The sequence below is a fragment of the Lepeophtheirus salmonis genome, chromosome 13 (assembly GCF_016086655.4).
Source record: "Lepeophtheirus salmonis chromosome 13, UVic_Lsal_1.4, whole genome shotgun sequence".
Lineage (NCBI taxonomy): Eukaryota > Metazoa > Arthropoda > Copepoda > Siphonostomatoida > Caligidae > Lepeophtheirus > Lepeophtheirus salmonis.
Window position 1 is genome coordinate 30,774,766 of NC_052143.2, and position 22,171 is coordinate 30,796,936.

The 22,171-nt window shown below is 32.9% G+C and overlaps 1 protein-coding gene and 1 pseudogene across 1 annotated transcript; one reads left to right on the forward strand and one right to left on the reverse strand.

Annotated features, from left to right (window-relative positions):
• The first annotated feature begins 1,429 nt into the window (after nucleotides 1–1,429).
• LOC121127761 (E3 ubiquitin-protein ligase Siah1) lies at nucleotides 1,430–9,914 on the forward strand. The gene is made up of 4 exons (XM_040723247.2): nucleotides 1,430–1,582; nucleotides 1,743–2,463; nucleotides 2,567–2,907; nucleotides 3,004–9,914. Exons 1-4 carry the CDS (start codon nucleotides 1,575–1,577, stop codon nucleotides 3,173–3,175), a joined length of 1,242 nt encoding a protein of 413 aa, XP_040579181.1. The 5' UTR covers nucleotides 1,430–1,574; the 3' UTR covers nucleotides 3,176–9,914.
• Nucleotides 9,915–16,333: 6,419 nt separating this feature from the next.
• Nucleotides 16,334–22,093, reverse strand: LOC121128380 (catenin alpha-like; annotated as a pseudogene).
• Nucleotides 22,094–22,171: the final 78 nt, after the last annotated feature.

Here is a 22,171-nt window from a genome sequence, read left to right on the forward strand (position 1 = left end):
CCCAAAGTTAGTACAAATACAAGGTTATACCATAACGCGTATACGATTGATGTTTGACTTCCAACACGCTTTTAATATTGACGTCATAGTAGATGAGTGGTTGTGTGTTTTGTCAAAATCTGTTTTTCTTGCCAGCAGTCGGTACGATATATTAAATTGAAAATTCTCCCAATAGTGACGTCATAGACTATAAGTGGTTGCGTGTTTTGTCAAAATCTACCTTTCTTGCCCCTCAGTCGGTACAATACATCAGATTGAAAATTATAGGAAGCCCAATTACATGATGGTCTAACCATGTATTTCTATTAACCTTGATTAAACCAACATAAGGAACCTTATTTGAGCTTTGTACCTCAATATGTTTCAAAGTTAGGGTCGATTATGCATTTTTAACGTTTTGCGCTGTCATGACCTCTCAAAATTTAATTTTATATACATATAATCTTCCTACCAAGTTAGATCAAAATCGATTTGTAACTTTTGCCGTAATCCTAGTGACCAACAAACAGACAGAGGCAAAAACATAACCTCCATTCACCTTTGAGCCCCCAAAATAGCACCTCCTTCAATTATGATGGAATTTATCAAATCAGTAAAAATGTCGTATTAATTATTCTTAGAGTTGACATTATTGTAAGGAAAAAAAGAGCACGAGGAGAAGGTGGGAACAAGACTTATGATACCACTGAATGAAGTAATACTATTAAGAGGAGAACCTTCTACATTTAAAATAGCATTAGTCCAGGGAAAATATAGTAATTATAGTTAAAAGTATATATATTTATTTCATTATACATTTTTAAACAATTTGCACCAAAAATAGGGAATAATGCTTACTTCAGAGGAGGAATTGAACACGACGTGGACTTATTAATAGTGATGAAAATCGTGAGTATTTTAGGTATGTTAAAAAAACCCAAAGTCAACATGGTAACTCAGCTGTGACAAGGGAGGAGGGAGACAAGGAAATAAAGAATAACACTAGCAAGAATTACTCTGTTCCCGATACTCAATTCTACTCCGAGTACAACAAAGACTTACAAATATAACTCCGCGACAAATCCTCAAGGTTACTGTAAATCTTTTATGAGCATATACGAATGTTCCATCCGGTTTTGAATATAATTGAATCTAGAGGATAAGGATGTTCACTACTCAGGAATTAAATAATAATGACAACTGCTAAGGAAAATAAAATTGATTATTTATATTACCGATTACAAATTAAAGGGCTAGCTAAAAAACACACTGGATTTACATGTATGCCTATTAAATAATGATTGAACAAAAAAGAAAAAAGAGCACACGCGTAAACCCTTTTTCTTTTCTAATTTTTAAAGGTAGTTTTTTCATTACAAACATGTCAACTCTACCTATTTTCAAACTATGGCGCGCCGGAATCATGAAAATGGAGGGGGAAGAAAAGAAGAAAAAAAGAATAGAGAGAAGAAAAAAGCTAGAAAGAGAAAAAAAAGGCAATAACAGAAGAAGAAGATTCGAAATTTTGAGGACTACTATCGTATCCATTATAATTATTATTACATATATAGCATCTATAAGTTCATCTCGTTTTAATGGTTAGGTAATAATGATCCCCGAATGCTTTTAAAGTTTCCTTTAATTTTGATTCTGTGTTTCTTTGTATAATTTCCATGTTCCGGGATATGATCCAATAATGATCCATAATTAATTAATGAACTTCTCGTTGATTTGACTGATCCCTTTACTAATTTATGTTTCAGAACTCGCGGAGGTTTGATAAAGTCCCCGAGTGATCCCGTGGGATCCAATTCCACAGGAAGAAGACTCCGTTCTTCCCGGTCCAAGAACTCCGGCTCCAGCAGTCGGAACGGGGATCTCTACAATCGAAATGAAAGTACTCATGGAAACGAGGCCCATTGGGTCAGCCTGGGGAATAATATAAATGAGGATGTGGAGCACACAGAGTCCGCTGCACTAAGTCAAACGGGGAATTCTGATCCCCCTTCCAATGAGGCCTTCATCCAAAACCCAAATCCTCAGTCCTCCACAAATACTAACAATAACAGTAGTAGCAGTAATGAAGATAACAACGATCTAGTCATTTACGGTACAAGAGACTCTGGGGTCCAGACTATTGGTCCTTCTAATGAATCTTTGAGTGCTCATTGCAGCAAATCCCCAGGTCCATCCCTTGGACCTGGGGGAAGTCGAACAAGTACGCAGTTACCTGAGGATTTGAAAATAAATTTAGAATGTCCAGTTTGTGGAAGGATTTCTTTACCGCCAATTATGCAGTGTAGGAACGGACATGTTACTTGCAATGCCTGTCGACCTAAAGTGCAATCCTGTCCAGTATGTAGGGAAATTGATATAGATATCCGAAATATGTTTGCAGAAAAGGCAATCACGTATCTTACAATACAGTGCGAATTCGATCAGTACGGCTGCAAAGAAATTATTCAGTTTCGAGACAAGGAAGCTGTAAGTTACATTATGTTATAAATGGCCTTCGTTAAAAAACAAGGTCATAGCAATTTGAATGATTTATTTTTTCTATCAATTAATCCCTCTTCTCATCTTTCAGCACGAACGGACTTGTAAATATCGGCCATATATATGTCCCTATATAGAATGTGATCATAAACTAAGCGCTGAAGTCGTTGTAGATCATGTTTCCTCTGCTCATCGTGAAGAATGCAGGCGTTCTGACGGTCCAGAAATTACTGCATCCATGATTCTCATTGGTCGCTACTTTGGAGGTGATGGAGCCTGGTCTCCTCGTGTCATTACTTGTTTTGGAAAAACATTTTTTGATGTTGCTCTGACACGGGATAGGTGGTTACATCACTGGGTATGGTTGCTCGGAGAAGAAGAGGAGGCCATGAAATATCTATACGAAATTACTGCATTTAAAGGGAACACCAGGTTCGATAAGCACTTTATTTATTATGATCAACCATTTACATATTAATAATTAATTGACGTGAAAGAATCATATGCTGATGGGATTAACCTTAATAGGTATGTCTACGGTGGAGAGGTTGCTTCACTAAGGACAACAGATGATGACATAGTATCTGGTGGACAGTGTCTTAGCATAAGTGATGCAATTGGAAGAAGGCTCAGAGATGGTGATAAAATTCGTTACAAGCTCAAGTTAATGCGGAAAAATGAAGTTGATCTTAAAAGATAGAAATGAATAGAATCCCTTCGTCTCCACATATAATTATTACTATGAAAATTCAAATTATTACCCATGAAGTATTTTTATCTCAGCATTTCTAATCATATCTCATCATATTTTTTAAATTATAAAAAAAGGAATTGGCATATTGTTATGTCAATTTATTTGTAGGTACAATATAATCTGAGTCGCACAACTCCTTGGAGGAGTACGGAATTGTTCAAAATACTACGAAACACGATTCAATTTATGCTAAATCTAATTCATTCCATCTTTCGTGTGTTCATTAATTAATTAGTTATTAAAAATAAAGACAAGTACTTTTCCTCTCTTTTAATGAACGAAAACTAATTTTGATAAAAAACGAAATGATTTTTCGTCAGCAAATGCCATTATAGTTTTTATATATATACATATATAGAAAAAACCTTCTCTGACAATAAGTTACCTTTGTTTCCAAAATCCTTGTGTATGTAATCATAATAGTTTGACCTTGGTTCTCTAATTTATTTATATCCCAGTCTCAGAATTAGAAGAAAATAAGGTTAGATCATAGAATTTTATATACATACTACATAGAAAATATGAACAAAAATGTAATGAGGCCCCTCAAGCTTTAATTTATATTTAATTTAACCTCAATGAAGCAACATGGACTAATTATTCTTCGTATAAACAATTTAGTTCGGTAGATTATTACATTTAATTTATATTATGTTTTGTACAAGTTGTAACTTGTATGAACAGATTGTACAAGTTACAATTTCTATATCTCATAATTATTTATTTAATTACCAACTATTCATTGATTCTTTCTTTTTATTTTATCAATTAAAATTACACACCTATTATGAATTAAATAAATAGTGTTGAGACTCAGTTCAAGACCTGTCCAGATCGATTTTGGGCCTAATTTGTTATAATTATAACGTTCTAGTATTTGCAAACCGAAACCTGATCATTAGTTTTAACAAATAATGTAGCCTAAGTGTTTGAACTTTATAATACGCCACTGAATACATTTTAGTAATTAGTAATTTTCAATAAAATGCTCAAAAATGATATTATTAATCAATCGACTTTTCCTTCAATATTCAATTATTGCATTATCCTCGCCACACTTTGCCTACTCGAAATTTAAAATTACTCATCTTATTTTTTGTATTGCAATCTGTATAATTTGCTTATAATGGTTACAACTAGTACACATCATAAATAAATATATATCGTGCACTGTAAATTACAATTAGGAAAATTTCCCTCCATTTACTAACTAAATCGAAATACCTTGGCCCAAAACTTGTTTTGTGCAATGGCAGGACTACTAAGCAGGTTAAAAATCACTGCCGCCACTTCACAAAGTATTTAGGCCCCTTCTGAATACTTAAAAATGAACACCGAGCCCATGGGCTCAAAAGTTCATTAATTACACAGCTTAGAAAGAAAAACAATTATTTATATAGTACGGTATTTTTAAATGCGACAGTCACGGTAAAACCGGGATTTCAGGTCAACTTACTATAAACCATATAAAAAGCAACATATGTACACTTTGTACCCCCTCCCCCAATTTATTTAGTAGTATTCTGAGGGAGCTTACATACATAGTGAAGTGTTGACAGTGGTAACCTGCATGCAGGCCATGCCATCCACAAAAAAAGTTTTGGGCCGATGTTTTTTGATTTTGTAATTAAATGATGGGAAATTTTCGCCTATGGCAACTTTGTCAATGGCAATTTTCCTTGAACCATATATCAAATAACATGTAAATGTAGGTATAGCATTTTATTGAAAAATAAATGATCGTGTAAAAGTTTAGTTTATTGTTTAACTACATCAAAAATACCTATATTTAGTTGGAATGAACGAATTAAAAAATATTGAGGATTTATTATTTTATAAATATGAAAATTATGTTATGATAATAAAAAAAATGAATTATTTATTTAATTTTGTATCATATTATAAGGGGGGAGGGGGGAATGAGATACAATCCCTTATACTTTTAATTTATAATTAGAATAAAATGAATTAAACATAGAAACGCGAAACAAAATTATGATTGTAATTATTACACGTAGTACCTTAATCAGATCTATGTAAAATATCCACGAATTTTATTTATATTATTAAGAATTTATATGTCAGCTACAAAAAAGTGATTATTATCTTGTACCCATAAAGCTATATTTACGTTATACATGTTAAGAGGAGTCTAGGTCTTCCAATAAGAGTTAGTGTTCGATTAGAATGATCTCAACCTCGTAAATATTTGGGAGAGTCTCATGTTTACAATGTGATAATAACTGCGTATACTTTTTTTAAATAATAATACTTGTATTAAGTGGAGGGTTTTGAAATTGATTAGTATCTTTAATTAAGGATTAGAAGATCCTGTAGTGTGAGAGATAACAACTACAGAAGATAAGACGTCATATTATATAAGGTTGTGGAAAAAGTTATTTCGTATTTCCCGCCCCTTTTTTTAACTAAGTATATCTTGTTCATTATTGGTCACATCGGATCATACGATAAGGTGTTGTAAGGTGTGAGTGATTACTAAAAACGCTTTGTGACAATATTGCACTTGGTCAATTCTGTCGTGAATTATCCTGCGTCGAGTATGGAAGGCGTAAAGGAAGAAATTCGCCATATTTTACATTTTTATTAAATGAAAGGGAAAAATGAGTCGAAAGCGACCAAGGAAATTTCCAATCTATATGGAAATTCCAGCTCTTTTTAAAGAACTGGCTCTTACGGCTCCCAAAAGGTTCTTCAGATTTTTTGGTTACTTTAATAGATATATTACAAATACAGAGGCATCTGTAGCCCCCCTCCCCCGATATCCAAATTACCAAAAAATCTCATTTAAAAAAAAAAAAAAAAAATATGTGAATAGCTATCGATTTTTGAAGTTTTTTCCAAAAAAATTTATTTTTTGTAAACTGTTCGTGATTTTTGAAGAAAAAAAAAAATCCAAGACCCATCCCCCCTCTGAGCCGTCTCCTGATTGGTGGTGAACCAGCTCCGAGAGCTCGGATGGAAGTTCATATGTATCCACCATACAGACCAGACCTGCACCAAGTGAATACTACCTGTTCCTGTCTATCCCCAACGCGCTTGGGGCTACAAATTTGTCTTCAATAGAGGTGTGTCGAAATTGGTTTACCGAGTTTTTTGCCAATAGGGACTAGAGCTTTTACGAAAGGGTATTATGTTGCTGGATTCTCGTAGGCAATAAGTTATGGAACAGAGCACGGCATATGTTGCTTAATCGGATGATTATAATACTTCTTATAAAGCATTGAAATAAAGTAAAAAATACTAAATTACTTTTTTTTCTACCTATTATAATGAAGAACAAAAAGATTGCCTTAGATTAGCTTTTTTTACTCTGAGATTCCCTCCCCCCTAAGTCACACAACAATTTCGTCCCCAATACCTGGAATATAAATATGGTTATTTTTATTGCTTAGTTTGAGAATCAATAGTAACTAGTATGATTGCATCCAGTTTTAGGTATTTTTAATAGAGGATTAATAAGTTTTTGAGTTTAAACATATTTGTACTAATAGTTAAATAAAATTCTTGAGATATAAAAACCAATCAGACAACTAAGAGACCTTAAATATGGTTGTTTTTTTTTTTTTTTTGAGTTGGGCATAAATTTATTTTTGAAGAGAACCTCATAATTAATTTGTTTCCCCTGATAAATATAACATTTGATGACATAACAAGTCTTTACCTCTATTGTATAACACAACTTTTATACGAAAAGATTCAGTCAACTCATTCGAAATTTTAATTAGTATTAAAAACTGTGTAATTATTGAGGAGTTCCACAGCTTAAAAAAGTCAATACAATCAATCAACGTTCAGAACAGTGATTAGAGGAAAAGAAGCAGAAAGATTGACAGCTGACAATTAAATACAATGTATTATTGTGGTTGTGTACGAAGTGAAAAATATTTTGCAAATTTTTCCTGATGACGTTCTTCTATAAATAACAAATTTTTAATCTATTTATTATGTCAAATATAATATTAATTTGACAACGTCATTTCACTTTTTGATAGGGCGATGTATGTATTTAAAAAAAAAAAAAATGACAACATACTTTGTCTTTTTGACAAATAATTAATGAGGCACAGTTGTATTTCTAAAAAGTAAATTTAAGATGTTGTGTAAATACTAAAGGTGGTGCATCAACATTAAACCAATCTTAAAGCAAAGCCCAATAGACATATTTGAGTCAATTATAGGCTTTCTATTCAAATGTGTGGAAATAAATAAAGATTCTCCAGAATTTTAGCTATATTTTATATACTTTATTTGATTTAAAAGACTTATATTACACCCATATGGCCCCTTTCAAATATAATTTATCAATTCAGTAATTATTAATTTGTTCATGGAAATGGGAGATAATTTATGTTAGAATCCAAATGTAATTCACACTCAACTGAAATCATAGAACAACTAGATCTTACAAAATGAGAAAAATCCTTCTAAATTGCCATTGTTTTGACGAGCCACAAATTCGTTGTCTCTTTTTATGTAATTGTTATTAGTAGTTGATTAATTAATAACTATTTATAGGGTTGACGTCATTTTGTATGAAAAATAAAAAATATATTTTGTCAAATAATGGCTTAATTAATAATACTATTAACGAACGAGACATGAATCATTATTACTATTATGAGGATAGGAGGAGGTCAACGCTTTACATTATCAAAGCTTTGAGACGAGTAACAGGCTCTATCATAATCATTCATAGGGTCGTGCTAATGTGGGAATTACGTGTTATGATATTTGCGCTAATCCTTTCTGCAGAATTTCGCATTATGTACTTCATTTTTAATTATGAATGTACCTACTCTAGTAAGTATCAACACATGAAATAAGCGTGTTTGAGAAATGTGACTCAGACAGGAAATTCCGTTTTTTGTTTCTCTCCCTCTATTTTATTTGTACAGAAAAGTATAATAATCTAGATGAATGATGCAACATACATAAATGATTCGAAATTACGCATAAATAAAAAGAGAAGATTGGCCGTTAGCTGTACATTTATTAATATTATTATTATTATTGCCTGAGCAACATTTTGTGTGGATTTCATAGAATATATTTATATCGAGGAGGAGAAGGAAGGCCTGCCTTGAAGCTCCTTGCAATTCCACTACAACCGCGTACACGTATGTATTGAGAGCGACTCCTAAGAGACGAAAGCCGCGCACAAATTTGTGCTTAATTGAATATGAGTGTTCAAGGTTTCTTTCCCTGATGTAACATTTAATCAACATTTCGCCATAATACTAAAAAGAACTACAAGAAAAAAGAGGCATAAACTAAAACAACCGTCGTCGGAATTTCGCGGATAGGAACAACGTAGTGAACCAAGTTTCAAGAAACGTAAATCTGAATATATAATTTATAAATACAAAAACAACAAAAGGCGGATACGTTTTGGAACCGTGAACTATATTCTCTAATATAAAAAATGACTCCTCTCCATCCCATGTTTTCATATCCGGCGAGTCCGACGACGGGAATAGCTAGCCAAGAAGAGCCTCTGGATTTGAGTTTAAGGAACGATGAAGAAAGTGATTCCTTGGACAGTGTAATATACTCAACAGAGCATAGAATGAACCTTGAAGAGAAGCTCCAAACCCTATTAAATTATTACGAGAGTTTAACTAAAGAAAACTCGTTACTCAGAGCTCAAGAAAATGAACTCTTACAGGAGATTCAAACAGTGCGTGATGCTTTATTGCTACTTCCTGGTGAGGAGAGACGAACAACTACTTCACCTCAATTAGTACATCAAACTGAGGTCCCCGATCTCCGTTTCGCAGTGTCGAAAGGGCTCGAACCTCGGCGATATGTCAAACGTCGTCAATCCTCCATCTCCACTACTACTTCTTCTTCAGCTTTCTCTTCTTCTTCGGAAGAAGACTTCCCTCCTTCTTCGGAATCAAAAACGGATATTCTTGTGGTTAAAAAGAAAAAGAAAATGGAACAGAACAAACTTGCTTCTCGACGATTTCGAGAGAGAAAAAAAGCTCATTGGTGTCAAACAATACAGGAAGCGGATCGCTTGGGAGCCATTAATAAAGAGTTAACGAACAAAGCCAATGAGCTGGAACTTAAAATCAAGTGGATCAAAGAGGCTCTCCGTAAGGGCAGCAATGATGATAACAACAATAACACCGGACCTTCTTTTTCTTCGCCGAATCCCTCACACATTTTCGTATCCTCAACGTGCAATACCACACATTAAAATTATCCATCATTTCAAATTGACAAAATTCATTCATTACTTTGCAAAAGTGTCATAGAAAAAAAAGGAAGAAACAACTGAATTTGTATTTGTTAATAATTAATATTAATTAATTATTATTAGAACACTCATTCGTATCTATGTACTATGTAATTCCATGTATTTTATATAATCAATTCCATTAGATAATTATTCATACGAATATAGAAGGAGATACGTCATGGCGTTGTTCAAGTACGTAGGAACGAAGGACTTGATCCCCCTTCCTAGCGAGTCGTTAAGTGTAACACGGTTAGGAGGGGATTAAGAAGAGAGTTCCTCCTCCGTATTTGAGCATCTCTTGATTTTGGTTTGCTGAAAGTAAATTAAAAATTGTAATATTGCAGCATTTTCGTTCTTTTTAAATGCAACTAGAAAAACAAGAAATACCTCAAAAGATGAATAAAATAATATTAAATCCTATATATATATTAATTTTTTTAACCTATTATCTTAGTATATATATATATATATAGCTCGTGTTCCATGTTGTATAACTAAAAGTATACTCGTACCTCTAATTCATTGTGGATGATGTCAATAAAGACTACTTCTACCTGTGCAGACTTTAAATTTGCAGTAAATTCAAGAGAATTTACTGCGCCTCAAAGGAACAACTTTTAGAGTTAGGAGTCGTATTCTTATAACATCATAATATCATGTATGTACTCTCTATTTTAGTATATTAATCATGTAGTGAGACCGTGATTCCTTCTCAAGAAAAACTCGTTTTCTGATATTTATAATAATGGATATAAATAGATGTGCACATGAAATGCCGAAAGAAGAAGAAAGGAGAAAAAGTTGTAATCCGAGGACATAAGAGGAAAACAAAGCCATTTTGTAGTAGTAGTAGTCGAAGAAGATTAGTAGTATTAAATAGTTTTAATTTCGTTGAAAATAGCCAATAAATAAGTCCATTTATTTAGTGATCCCTTTTTTACGAATTTTTATTTATTTAATTAGGTAACTCGTACGTATGATTTTTAATTTTCTTTGAAATCAAATACGATGCTTTTTGATACTTTAATAGTTATCAATCATTTAAGTTTCCAAAAGGAAGGCCGGAAAGAGACATATATTTGAATATACCAAGGACTTGTCTATAAATAGTATTGGGCCTCTTCTTCTCCCCCCTCTCAGCTCTCCCTTTATCATCATCTTACGCATATTTCCTCCTTCTTGCTGATTAAATAATATTATTTAGTTGATAATGTACGTTCGCACAATACTTATATAATTTATAAATTTGTGTAAAATATTGACACGCTACGTCACATGTTCCATATTTGTAAGAGGATATATTTTTATAAGGGGGAAAAATATAATTAATGCTCCTAGCGGCCAAAAAAGTTGAAGTACAAATTGTTTAACAACATCAATGGACAACTTATACTCTATTGCATGCATTGTATCCATGGTCATTGTTTTAGTGCTAAATACGTACGAACAACGACCTAAAAAGTGTTTGACGTCATAGTGTAGTAACTAAGACTGATTACAATTGGAAGAAATGAATATATTTACACATCACCAATCATTCCTATTAAATAAAATGTACTTTCATAATTCATAGATATCAATAATTAAAGAGATGATATCAGCATCAGCTGCAACAACAAAAGGATTGGGTCGTTACTTGTTACTACTCGTTGGTGTGTTTTTCTGCAAATTAATTACGTAAAAAAAAAATGGCTGCCAAATAAATTAATAAAAATTCACGTACTAGCAAGTTGTTGACGGGTTTTATTAACAATTTTTACACTGATTGCATCATCCATAAGCTTCACTCCATTTTACGAGGCCTCTTTTTATTTGTATTATCAGAAGGATAGGTATTTTTTGTAGAAGGATCCTCTCATTATGTCATCATGATTAATTATGAATCCAGTGTTTTCCCTTCTTCCAGGAATTTTTACAGGGATAAGACGTAAAGTAATATCCTATTCATTGCATAGACACAACCTGAGTTTCGTCATAACATGTTGCTATTTGCATGTCTTATAATTGATGGACCTACATTAATATTGTTCCGGGGCGTCCGCAGGATCATATTTCGAGGGGAGCATGGTCATATCTATGCACAAAAAAATCAAAAATTAAATATTAAAAAAATTTCAAAAATCCAGAGCTATTTACAAAAAGATTGATGGAGTTTAATCAATATTGATTGGAAATTTGTCCATTTTATAATGAAAAAATATCAACATTGAACCCAAAAGATGTCGTTTCCCTCAATTATGATGCAATTTACGACGTCAGTCAGAATTGTTGTCGCCCATTTTAGGGACCTAAACAATCCATTTTTATAAGAATAACAACCTTTTTTCGTTAATATTAAAGAAAATAGTGAATAATTGTCTATCAAAATGGGACTAACAAATAAACATGACTTAAACCTTACTGTCTATAAAAATTTTACCACTCTATTGCCTATTTTTTTTTTGTATATCTGACAACAAAATGTGCCATTTGATGGAGTTTAATCAAGATTTATTATAAATTTGAACATTTTATGGAGTAAAAGTATCAGCTTTGAGCCCTAAAATGGCGTCTCCCTCAATTATAATGCAATTATTGACGTCAGTGAGAACGTTGAATAACATGTCCTTAATTTTGTTATTTAGTGAAGAGTAAATAAATAATTACATGGGGAAAGAAGTGGGTACTGGATTTAATCATTTTTTTTTTCTGCTCAAACCCAATAATATTTAAAAAATCTCGACAAACACATTTACCTTTTCTGTCTATTGGCATAACAATAAAAAAAAGATTTAAACCAGTTTCCCATGGAACAAAATATGGTTCGATTGTGATGAAATAACGACCTTTTTTGTACATTTTTTGCTAGGAATTACATAAATGTATTATATTATAGTGATCTTTTATAATCAGTGATACCAAATAACCGGTTTTAATCAGGTTCAGTTAACCTTAAATACCGCGACACATAAGGACTTAATTACATTTTTGAATTAATATAAATTATAGTACTCATATCAACGGATACGTTTATCATACTTTCGCAATATTGAGAAAAAGTATCCCAGCTTGCTTTTATGTTATCGCCACGCATACACTTGTAATTTTGACATTCATTATACAAAGGTACTTAAGTTATGATGCAAACAAGTTGCAACTTGTATCAGTAGATTGTTACAATCAATACGTCATACCATATTTAATTACAACAGCAATAATTTAAATTAATTATCAACAACTATTAATTGATGCTATCATGTTTATTTTTGATTCATTCAAATTACTTGATTATAATGTATTTACAGGTCATGAGACGATTCCACAAAAAAAAAACATCCTGATTCCGCTTCTTCTAAAAATTATCGATTCCAAGTACAAGCGGTATTTTACATCTTGTCATATATTTACTAACCTACAACAATCACTGATTAGAATGCCCTTATAATCTAGACTCCGTACTTATCTATATTAATAAAATAAGGTTTGTCTGCCTGTATATATGAAAAAGAGCCACCGGGTGCGCAGTATATAGTACTTTATGACGTATATAGTGAACATATTTTGATCTAAGAAATAATAGTTTAGTCGTATTAATAAAATATTGCAGGCGTGTATACAAAGTGCACTGTATATAGTTCTCCCTCAGGTAAATCATATAAATGTAGTCGTATTAATGAAATATTGCAGGCGTGCGTACGTGTTTTTAACAAGAACACTGTTTCTTTTTGTTATTGGTCCATATTTATGCCAGATTCATGTGCAATTTTTAGATCCATCCCCCTACAATGAGAAGATCAACTCCGCAAATTCTTTCATTATTCATATAATGGGTTGGGGAAAAAGTAATTTCGTATTTTTCGCTTTATTTCCATACTTTATAAGAACTGTTACAATCATCCGATTTATGCCAAATATGCCCCGTTCTGTTCGATAACTTATTGACAACGGAGATGCAACTTGAATATTCCTTTTTCGTTTTGTCCCTATTGCCAAAAAACTCGGACAACCAATTTTCCCAGGCCTCTATTGAGGCCACATTTGTATTTGTATGTGTTGGCCCTAGACAGAAACAGATGGTAGGCATTGTGTGCTAGGTCTGGACTGTAGGGTGGATCCATAAGAACTTCCCATCCGAGCTCCCGGAGCTTCTGGAGCGTCATCAAATATGTATACAGCCTGGCGTTGTCTTAATGTTTTTTTGTTGTCTCCTATTCACCATTGCTGGCCGTTTCTGTTCAAATGCCAGCTTCAAACAGAAGCCATCATTGCCGCTAAGGGCGGCCACATTAATGATTAAGATAGCTCAGACACACATCTATTTATAATACTAATTTTGTTGAAATTATATTGTAAATTAATACATTATATCTTGTTGAAGTTTAAAATTCAGAGTGTTCAGATTTTAATGGACTACTCGTTACATCGTTAGCACTTTAAATAATTTAATATCCATTTGTCTCTAAGTTACAAGTTTCCGTCCATTTTCTTTTCTACTGACACTATGCACAAACATCTGAATATTTGACATTGCACATTTTGACAAGGATGATTACAACATCTTTTCATATATTTCATATTCTTTATATATTCACATATTGAATATTAATCAATTTCTTTATTTTCAAAAAATTATCCCCCAATAATCTGAATTAATCACTGACCATCTCCCCTGGTTTGATTTTACTACTCTATCACTAGTTAATGTTATGTTAATTTCCTTGTTTTTGGTTTGGTTTTTTTTTTTTGCATACTAAAAAAACTTACGATTTACAAGCCTAGATATCCCATTTTTACTACTTTAATATGAAATGACTTTTATGGGGGAATAAAATATGAGGCCTTTCATTCCTCCCCCCCAATATTTAGGACTTTTTTAATACAATTTTTAGTAATATTTATCAAATAACAGTTTTTAACCTTTTTTAATAGATTATATCACGTTTACACTTAAAGACGTTTAAAAAAAAAAAAGTAATATTTCAATTGCCTTTTATTCTTTTTTAAAAAAGGTCAATATTATTTTTTTTAAAAGACATTCCCTTTTATTTTTTCCGACTCAAATAGGAAATAACATTTTTTTTAGGAGTGACATTTAAATAATTTTTTCTATGTCAGTACATAAATTATCAAAAGTTTCCGCATCACTGGGGAGGGGTGTTATCCCCTCGCAATATGTGAATAATTAGTGTTGGATTCGGGTCAAGTTCGGTGGAGTTTGAGTTTTTGAGCACTTAGTAAAGTCGAATTCCAGTAAAGGGATTTTTTTCCCCTTGTGGAATTGATAAAGCCAATAGTCCAACAATTAAGTCATTTTGACTACTTCGATAAGGCAGTCAATTATTTATCAAATAATGTAAGTAATTTTAGAAAATAATTATTTGCATAATATTATTTCAAAAAGTTATATCCATATACCGAGTGGTCCCTTAAAATCTGAATACTTTGAATTTTAAACTTGAGCAAGATATAATTTATTAATTAACAATAGAATTTCAACATAATTAATACTATCAATAGATGTGGGGCTGAGCTCTCTTAATCATTAATGTAGCCCCCCTTAGCAGCAATTATGGCTTCCAGGCGGGGGAATACCTGGCAGCCCGCTGCGGATGTAGTCCTCTGTCATGGCGTTCTAGTGCTGGTTGACAATTGCTTTGAATGTCTTGACCTTTGGATGACGGACACTACAGGCCTTCAGGCATCAAGGCTGTTGAGAGGCCAAAACTGTCAAAACAAAAATCAAAAGACTCATTAAAAACTAATTGAAAAGAGTATTGCAACGGAACAGATGGGTTTCTTTCATTACTGGTGTCAAAAGTGGCCTCTCCACCCTCACAAGGATCTTTCCATCTACTTTTTTGATAGTTGTCTGGACATTCTGGTGGGAAATCCTGATATCTCTTGCATGAACCCTCATGGACTTGAGAGGATTGGCCTGGGCTGTTTTCTTTCCCTTTTTCGGATCCAGTTTGGCCTTTTTGAAAGAACCCTTCTTTATATCCAACGTTTTGGACTTAATGACGTCGTAGAATGTAGTCCTGGAGACACCCAACTGCTTGAAGGTTACGAATGGAAATTCGTCGATCACGTTCAAGTGGCATTTTCTCGATTTCTACATAAGTTATAGAGCTCAAGTTTGTTTTGTTTTTTAACTAATTGTATATGCTTTAATATATATGAATATGATTTAATTTCAATCACTCAAGTTTAATTCATTATTGAATTAGTAAGTGTTCAGATTTCAATAGACCCCCAAAACATTAATTAAAGTAATTTAGGTTGCAATCAGACATATTTTACTAAGTGAAATATGTCTGATGTCTGGGATGCCATGAATAGTTATTAACAGTGATGCATAAAACATCTTTTGACGTTCTGTAAAAATAAAAGAAACTAAAAATGAACGTGATACTCCTGACAATTAGAAGAATGTTTGGGAGAAGGCTAAAGAGCAGCTAGCAGCAGTGAGTGGAAGGAAATAAACACAAATATTACTCCGTATATAGCAAGGACATATTGACAGAAATTACTCTGATTTCGATCCCCAACTCTACTCCGGCTCGAACAAGTAGTTCTAACAATTATAAGAATATTTGGGGGGGGAGAGCAGCTTAGCACTCATGACTAATGTTGAAAATCGATTGTATTTTTTAGCTTGCCCGTTTTTTTCATTTGGTCAACTGAAGAGTGAATTTTCTTTTCCTTAGCTGTTGGCATTATAATTTAATTCCTTAGGAGTGAACTTCCTTCCTTTTCTACTGGATACGACAAACCATTGATGTATAAAATGTTACAAAAATAGATTCAAGATTTGCATAAAAGACGGAGAGAAACACTGAAGATTTCTTGCTTGCGAATTTATGATTATAACTCCTTGATGGACTCAGAGTAGAATTGAAGATCGACATCAGTGTAATTCTTACTTATGTCCTTGTATATTTCCATCTCCCTCTTCGTCACTGGTGCCTGTAGCTGATAGCTATAGCTGCTATCCTCTAAAACTAAAGGAGTCTAAGCAAAAAAATGGACACTCAAGGCAAGGAAAGTAGGGTTTAATAGTTCTAAATTCTGATTGGCTTAAAATTAGAAGCTGCTACATGTCCCTCCAGTTAGGCACGCAGCCAGTGTGTGTGGGTCTCCCTCTTTGTAAAAAGAGAAGAATAAGAGGGACTACGTTTGCAACATATTATTCCCTTCGTTTGGGGTTGAATTGTCAGGTTTACCATGTAAATTTTCGGTATCTTTCTTTTTAACGTATCCATAATGCTACGGATTAGTATCATGACGTTTTATTAGATCACCTGGAAGCGGCCTTGAGAGAATGTGCTAACAGCTTTAGAAAATAAAAAACTCTGTTCAGATTGACAACTAGGAAAAACCACTCTTTCACGTCACCAAATACTAAAAACAGATTATGATTCTAAAATAATCGACAAATTCTATGGGATGTATGGAATATATTTGATTATTTTGTACATCAATAATGATGAATCTTTTTTCTTTATTTTTTCTTATATTTTTGAATGTATGTATGTAGAATTAAAGTCTTTATTTTGGATCAATATAGTCAAATAACTCATATTATTTGTCACTGGGTTTAACTTTATATGGTTGATATTACCTGCAAGTCATCTGCATAAAAAACACTCCAAATTTTATATTAATATGTCAATGAGATTTCTAGGGGTTGCACATTGTCTTGCTCCATATTTTAAGGGTCTTACTCAAAAAAAGTTTGGGAACCACTGATCTATACTCTAATATTTCGAGTGTAGATCTTGTGTGCTTTGTCGAGTTCTTCAAATAATATTTTGAGCAAGTTAAATTAATAAAATAAAGTCATGTTTTTTTAAAAGTTCGAGCAATACTCGATCCAACACCAGGGAGTACTGAATATACTGTATATATTGCTCACAGATTATTCAAATAGAACAATAGATAACCGTTAGCCCTCAGATTGGATATATAAGACGACATTGCAATAATCAAAATCCTTCTTATTTCGTCCTTGTTTTCATATATGATATATCATAGGTACATTTCGTAAAGGTTAAACTCCTTGTCTTGTATATATTATTAGTTGACTTTGAATGCTCCAGAGAAAATGCATTTATTTTTGTAAAGTCTGATACAATGTTTCAAACAAAAACAAAGTATAATCATCGTCAAGGCCTTGTTTCCTCCTATCCTTGATGTTGTAATCATTCACATTTATTTACAAGCGTATGTACGGAATTCGCTTTATATAATATGTATTAATACCTATTATTTAATTCCGAATGGAAGGGCATCAAACAAGACTTGGAATTTGATAAATAGGCATTAAGCCAATATTTTCCATTACAATGCTGATATTTAAAACAATTCTTAAGTGAGTGACCGATCACTACTAAATAAATAAAATGGCGACTACAAAATATGAAAGTATTTATGGATAATAATTATAAGGAGTAAGATTCAATCTTTTACCCTATGTGTAGTTGGATAATATTGACCAAACGCGGATTCCTTTTCTTTTCCTTGTAACAAAATGACATTTTATTTATTAATTAAATACAAATTTATTTATATAGGGGAAAGGGACATGTTTAAATTATATGCATTGTTGTGTCTGACACTATTTATTAGGCCCAGGCTTAGGACCGTTCCTTCAGACCTGAAACCATAGAGAAAAAATAAATAGTTACTACTGATACTTGCTAGCGACTGTTGTGGGCGGGAAAATATTACTATCACCTAGCTAATACTAATAGAAATGAAGAATTGTCTCTGAAATGAATTAAAATGATGTATTTAATTAATATTTGATCGGAATTCAATATTCGTAATTAATTGACAACAATGACTGTACATGTTATTCTCCAAAGTGTAGATTAGGGACTCCCGCAATCCAAATGAAGACAATATTCATTGTCAAAGGCTACCTATGAAAAATGAAACTCTTCTTGATAGTTGAATCAAGGCTATATTAAGATATCCTCTAATTTTATTATTTATTACCGAATTCTAATCACTTATTTATCTTTCAACTATATTTATGTTAACTTTGAAAAATGTATGAATACAAAAAGTTTATTATGTAGCAAACATTTTAAACAGGAAGGCTATAAATTTTAACGAACAGATAATTTCTGGTCGTAACTTAAAGAAATATGCAGTTCCATCTATATTTGAGGATATTCAAGCATTACCACTTAAAAAAAAGTCCTGTTCCGAGAACTACCGGGTAGTCAATTGAAATCTGAGCACTTCATTAATTAAATAATTATTGAAGGTTGAATAATTAAAATTAATTTGTGTTCGATATATTAAAGCATAAACAATTAGGTTAAAAAACCTGAGCTCTCCAGCTTACGTACAAGTCAAGAAAATGACAACTGAACATTATCGACGAATTTCCATTCGCGCACTTCTTGACGCTGTAAAAACCCCAACTGAAGTGTCCAAGCAGTTGAGCGTCTCCAAGAACACTGTCTACACCGTCGTCAACTCCGAAACGTGGAATAGGAAGAAGGGCTCCGTCAAAAAGGCCAAACTAGATCAGGAGGAGTTAAAGAAAACAGCCCAGGCCAATCCAAGTCTATGAGGGCCCATGCAAGAGATCTGAAACTCATTTTATAAGTTATAACTTATAAAAACGAAGTTGGTCTGCTTTTTTGCTTTATAAATAGAAAAGTTCCCCAAATTTATCAACCTTTTCAAATATTTGATAAATTAAAATTTACGTTATGTAATCATTGTTGTATATATATGTATGTTACCCCTAGCGGAGTACTTTAGTATTAGAGTACCGAAGATATATATGTATAGATGCGGGAGTGAAGGATCGAACAGGGACAAGGGAAGAAGTCCCAAAATAAGGAACTATCAGAATATATTACAGGCATGACACAACTATAACATAGATGTCAATCTGAGAAAATCGAAACTCATTTAGGAAATTTACTTGAATCAAAGCTTGAACAGTTAAAACAATTCTAAATAACATCGAAAATAAAATAAAAAATTATACTTGAACAGTTGAACAATATACTAAAACCTAAATAGAGGAAAAGGTACTCTATGAATTTTTTAGTAACGTTTATGGTATGTGAAAACTGAAGTCCTTGTCTGTACATAGAAAAATTGTACATGATAGCTATTTTTGTATGGCAAGCTTTTCATATAAAAAAGATTTTAGCTTATCTTGAGATATAACATCAATCGTCTTTTCTTGCTTTCGTTAAAATTATTCTTTAACTCTAAAAATTTTTGATGTTATAGTTTATAAATTATCTCATTACATGCAGAAACGGAAAAAGTAATATAAATTTAAATAAATGAGTGAAATTTCGAGCGATTTTATCCTTCTTCTAAAATGGCAAGCGGGCTCCCGATCGTTATTTAAAATATTCAGTGCACACCCGCTCGAGAATTTTGAGCTGCCCTCACTAATGCCTTGCAAATAAGTAATTAGTATATATCATATATGGATTGACTAATTGATTTTGGTATGAATGATAGAGTTGATGAGTTAATACAGACTAAGCCTTCCATTTTATTTTCCTAATGGATTTGAGTGAAATAAGACAGTCTTCTTCGTTCCGTGCTGCAGTCTACTATGGAAAAATGATCCTCTTGAGAAACTGAGACTTAACTTATATATACTTCACTACGACGTGTAAAATCCTCAATGGGATTTATTAAATTCATTTAAAGCTGAAATTGGATTTGAAGGTTTCTTTTGAGACCCTTTTCGAACTTTAGCTCGAATTTCTTCAGGGCCATCTCTTCTCACGAGTGCCTTCTTTTCTAGAACCTAAAAGGACGAGTGATAAAGATAGATTAATTAGAATAGTTCCGTGACAGAGTCTATTACCTTCATTTTCCAAACAACAATAGGAGTTAAATTTAATCCAGATGCAGCAGCTTGTTTGGGATACTTTGTACTGGCTACATATGAAGCCTTATCTGTCAATACAACATCATTCATAAGATTTTTAGCTGCCTGAATGAGGGACGCTGCAGAGTCAAGCCCCGGGACAATAAGTTCACCAGATACGTTTTGGACATCAGCCTCTACTTTGGAGATAATATTCAATTGGTGGCAATGAGGGGCTATTGTTTGTAGATATGACGTCAAATATTTTTTGGTTGAGGATTCAGGACATTGCTTCAGAAATCTTTTTGGCAGCATTAATCACAGCCATAGTCGTTTGAAGAAGACCTCTATCACGAGTAAAATCAGTCATTTCCATCATGATCATACACATATCTTTAGCCAAAACAATGAAATCGTTACCCTTGTCATCCCATTTGGAAACCTCCTGATCGAACTTACTCTTCTCAAGCTTAAAAGTTTCAACTTGCTGTGCAATTTTAGCTCTGTCTTCCTAGGGGAGTTTTTCCATAGCTTCACGAGTATTTGTAATGCCTGAAATTTCAGGATATTCATCAATTTCAGTGGTCGTAGAATCTGGTCTAAGCTGATTTGAAGCTCGTACATCCATAATTTCCCATTCAATATCAGAGTCTACATCCTCCTCGAATTTCGAATGTCCCGTACACCATTATAGACGAGTCTCGATGCATCAATAAAATCATTTTCATCAACTTTATCAGTGACAGATGAAGGCAATGATAATATGTCCACTGCAGATTCCACTTTGTGAGCAAAATTAGGCATTACTTCACCTCTCAAAATTTGAATGGCCTCATTCACACGTTCCGTATAAACACTGGGATTATAGTTATCCATTTCAGCTAAAACAACGTTGCAAATACGACATGATCGTCCTTGAATTGAGGTAGCCATTCGATCCAATCCTCCAGCATCACCTGACTGTAACGCAGCAACACAATTGTTGACATCTTCGAGAATATGATTCTCAGATACGTTGTTACAATAGACTTAAATTCAGCAAAAGGATTTAGATTAGACGCATCCTTGTATATATCTACCTCTGCCCAAAATTTTACTGTGTCTTTAGTTTCGATCACATTGACAAGGGTTACATTATACCATTGAAGTTCTATTTTAGTTATATTCTCTTAATCCAAAAATCCCTGAGGTTCTTCTCTCGATCCTCCGACAAGTGATGGGTTATATTAGAGATGAAATTTTCAGCTTCAAATCCCAAGTACAATTTAGGAACAAGGTATTCACGTAGATTACAGGTGCAAAAATGAACCCTAAGCTGATTTATAAGAAGTATCACTCTATTAACCAAATTTTCAACCAAAAGAGTCAAGTCTTCAAGCAATTTGGTAGGATCACTATCATTGGACTCAAAAATCTTGTTGACTCTTTGGGGAACATCATTCAGCACAGATTTCAAAAATAACAAATAACCGTGATTATATTCATCATTGTATAAAGAGTGGATCATTTCCGATGTGTAACACCTTTCAGTTGATTTGGTATAACTAAAATAAGTTTTTAGCTCCAACCATTGGTCATAAACTCTTTGTACAACAGAAGCTATAGATAGCCATCTTGTATGGCTAGCTTGCACAATTTTCAGAGGTTCATGTCCATCATTTATTAGTTTAAATAAATTAACATAGGCATGTTGTCTTGAAGCAGATCTAGCAAACCAGTTATAGGTTTCGCTAACCAGGAATTCTAGATTCCTGGACATTGTATCAGAACTTGCATGCGAAACAGCGAGACATAAGAAAACTGAATGTAGAATTTTTTTGTGGTATTTGTAAAATAA

Bases quoted from the DNA above. Each gene is read 5' to 3' on its own strand.
- LOC121127761 (XM_040723247.2), top strand. The intron at 2,464-2,566 runs GTAAGTTACATT...CTCATCTTTCAG, and splicing joins AGTTTCGAGACAAGGAAGCT to CACGAACGGACTTGTAAATA. The intron at 2,908-3,003 runs GTTCGATAAGCA...TAACCTTAATAG, and splicing joins GCATTTAAAGGGAACACCAG to GTATGTCTACGGTGGAGAGG.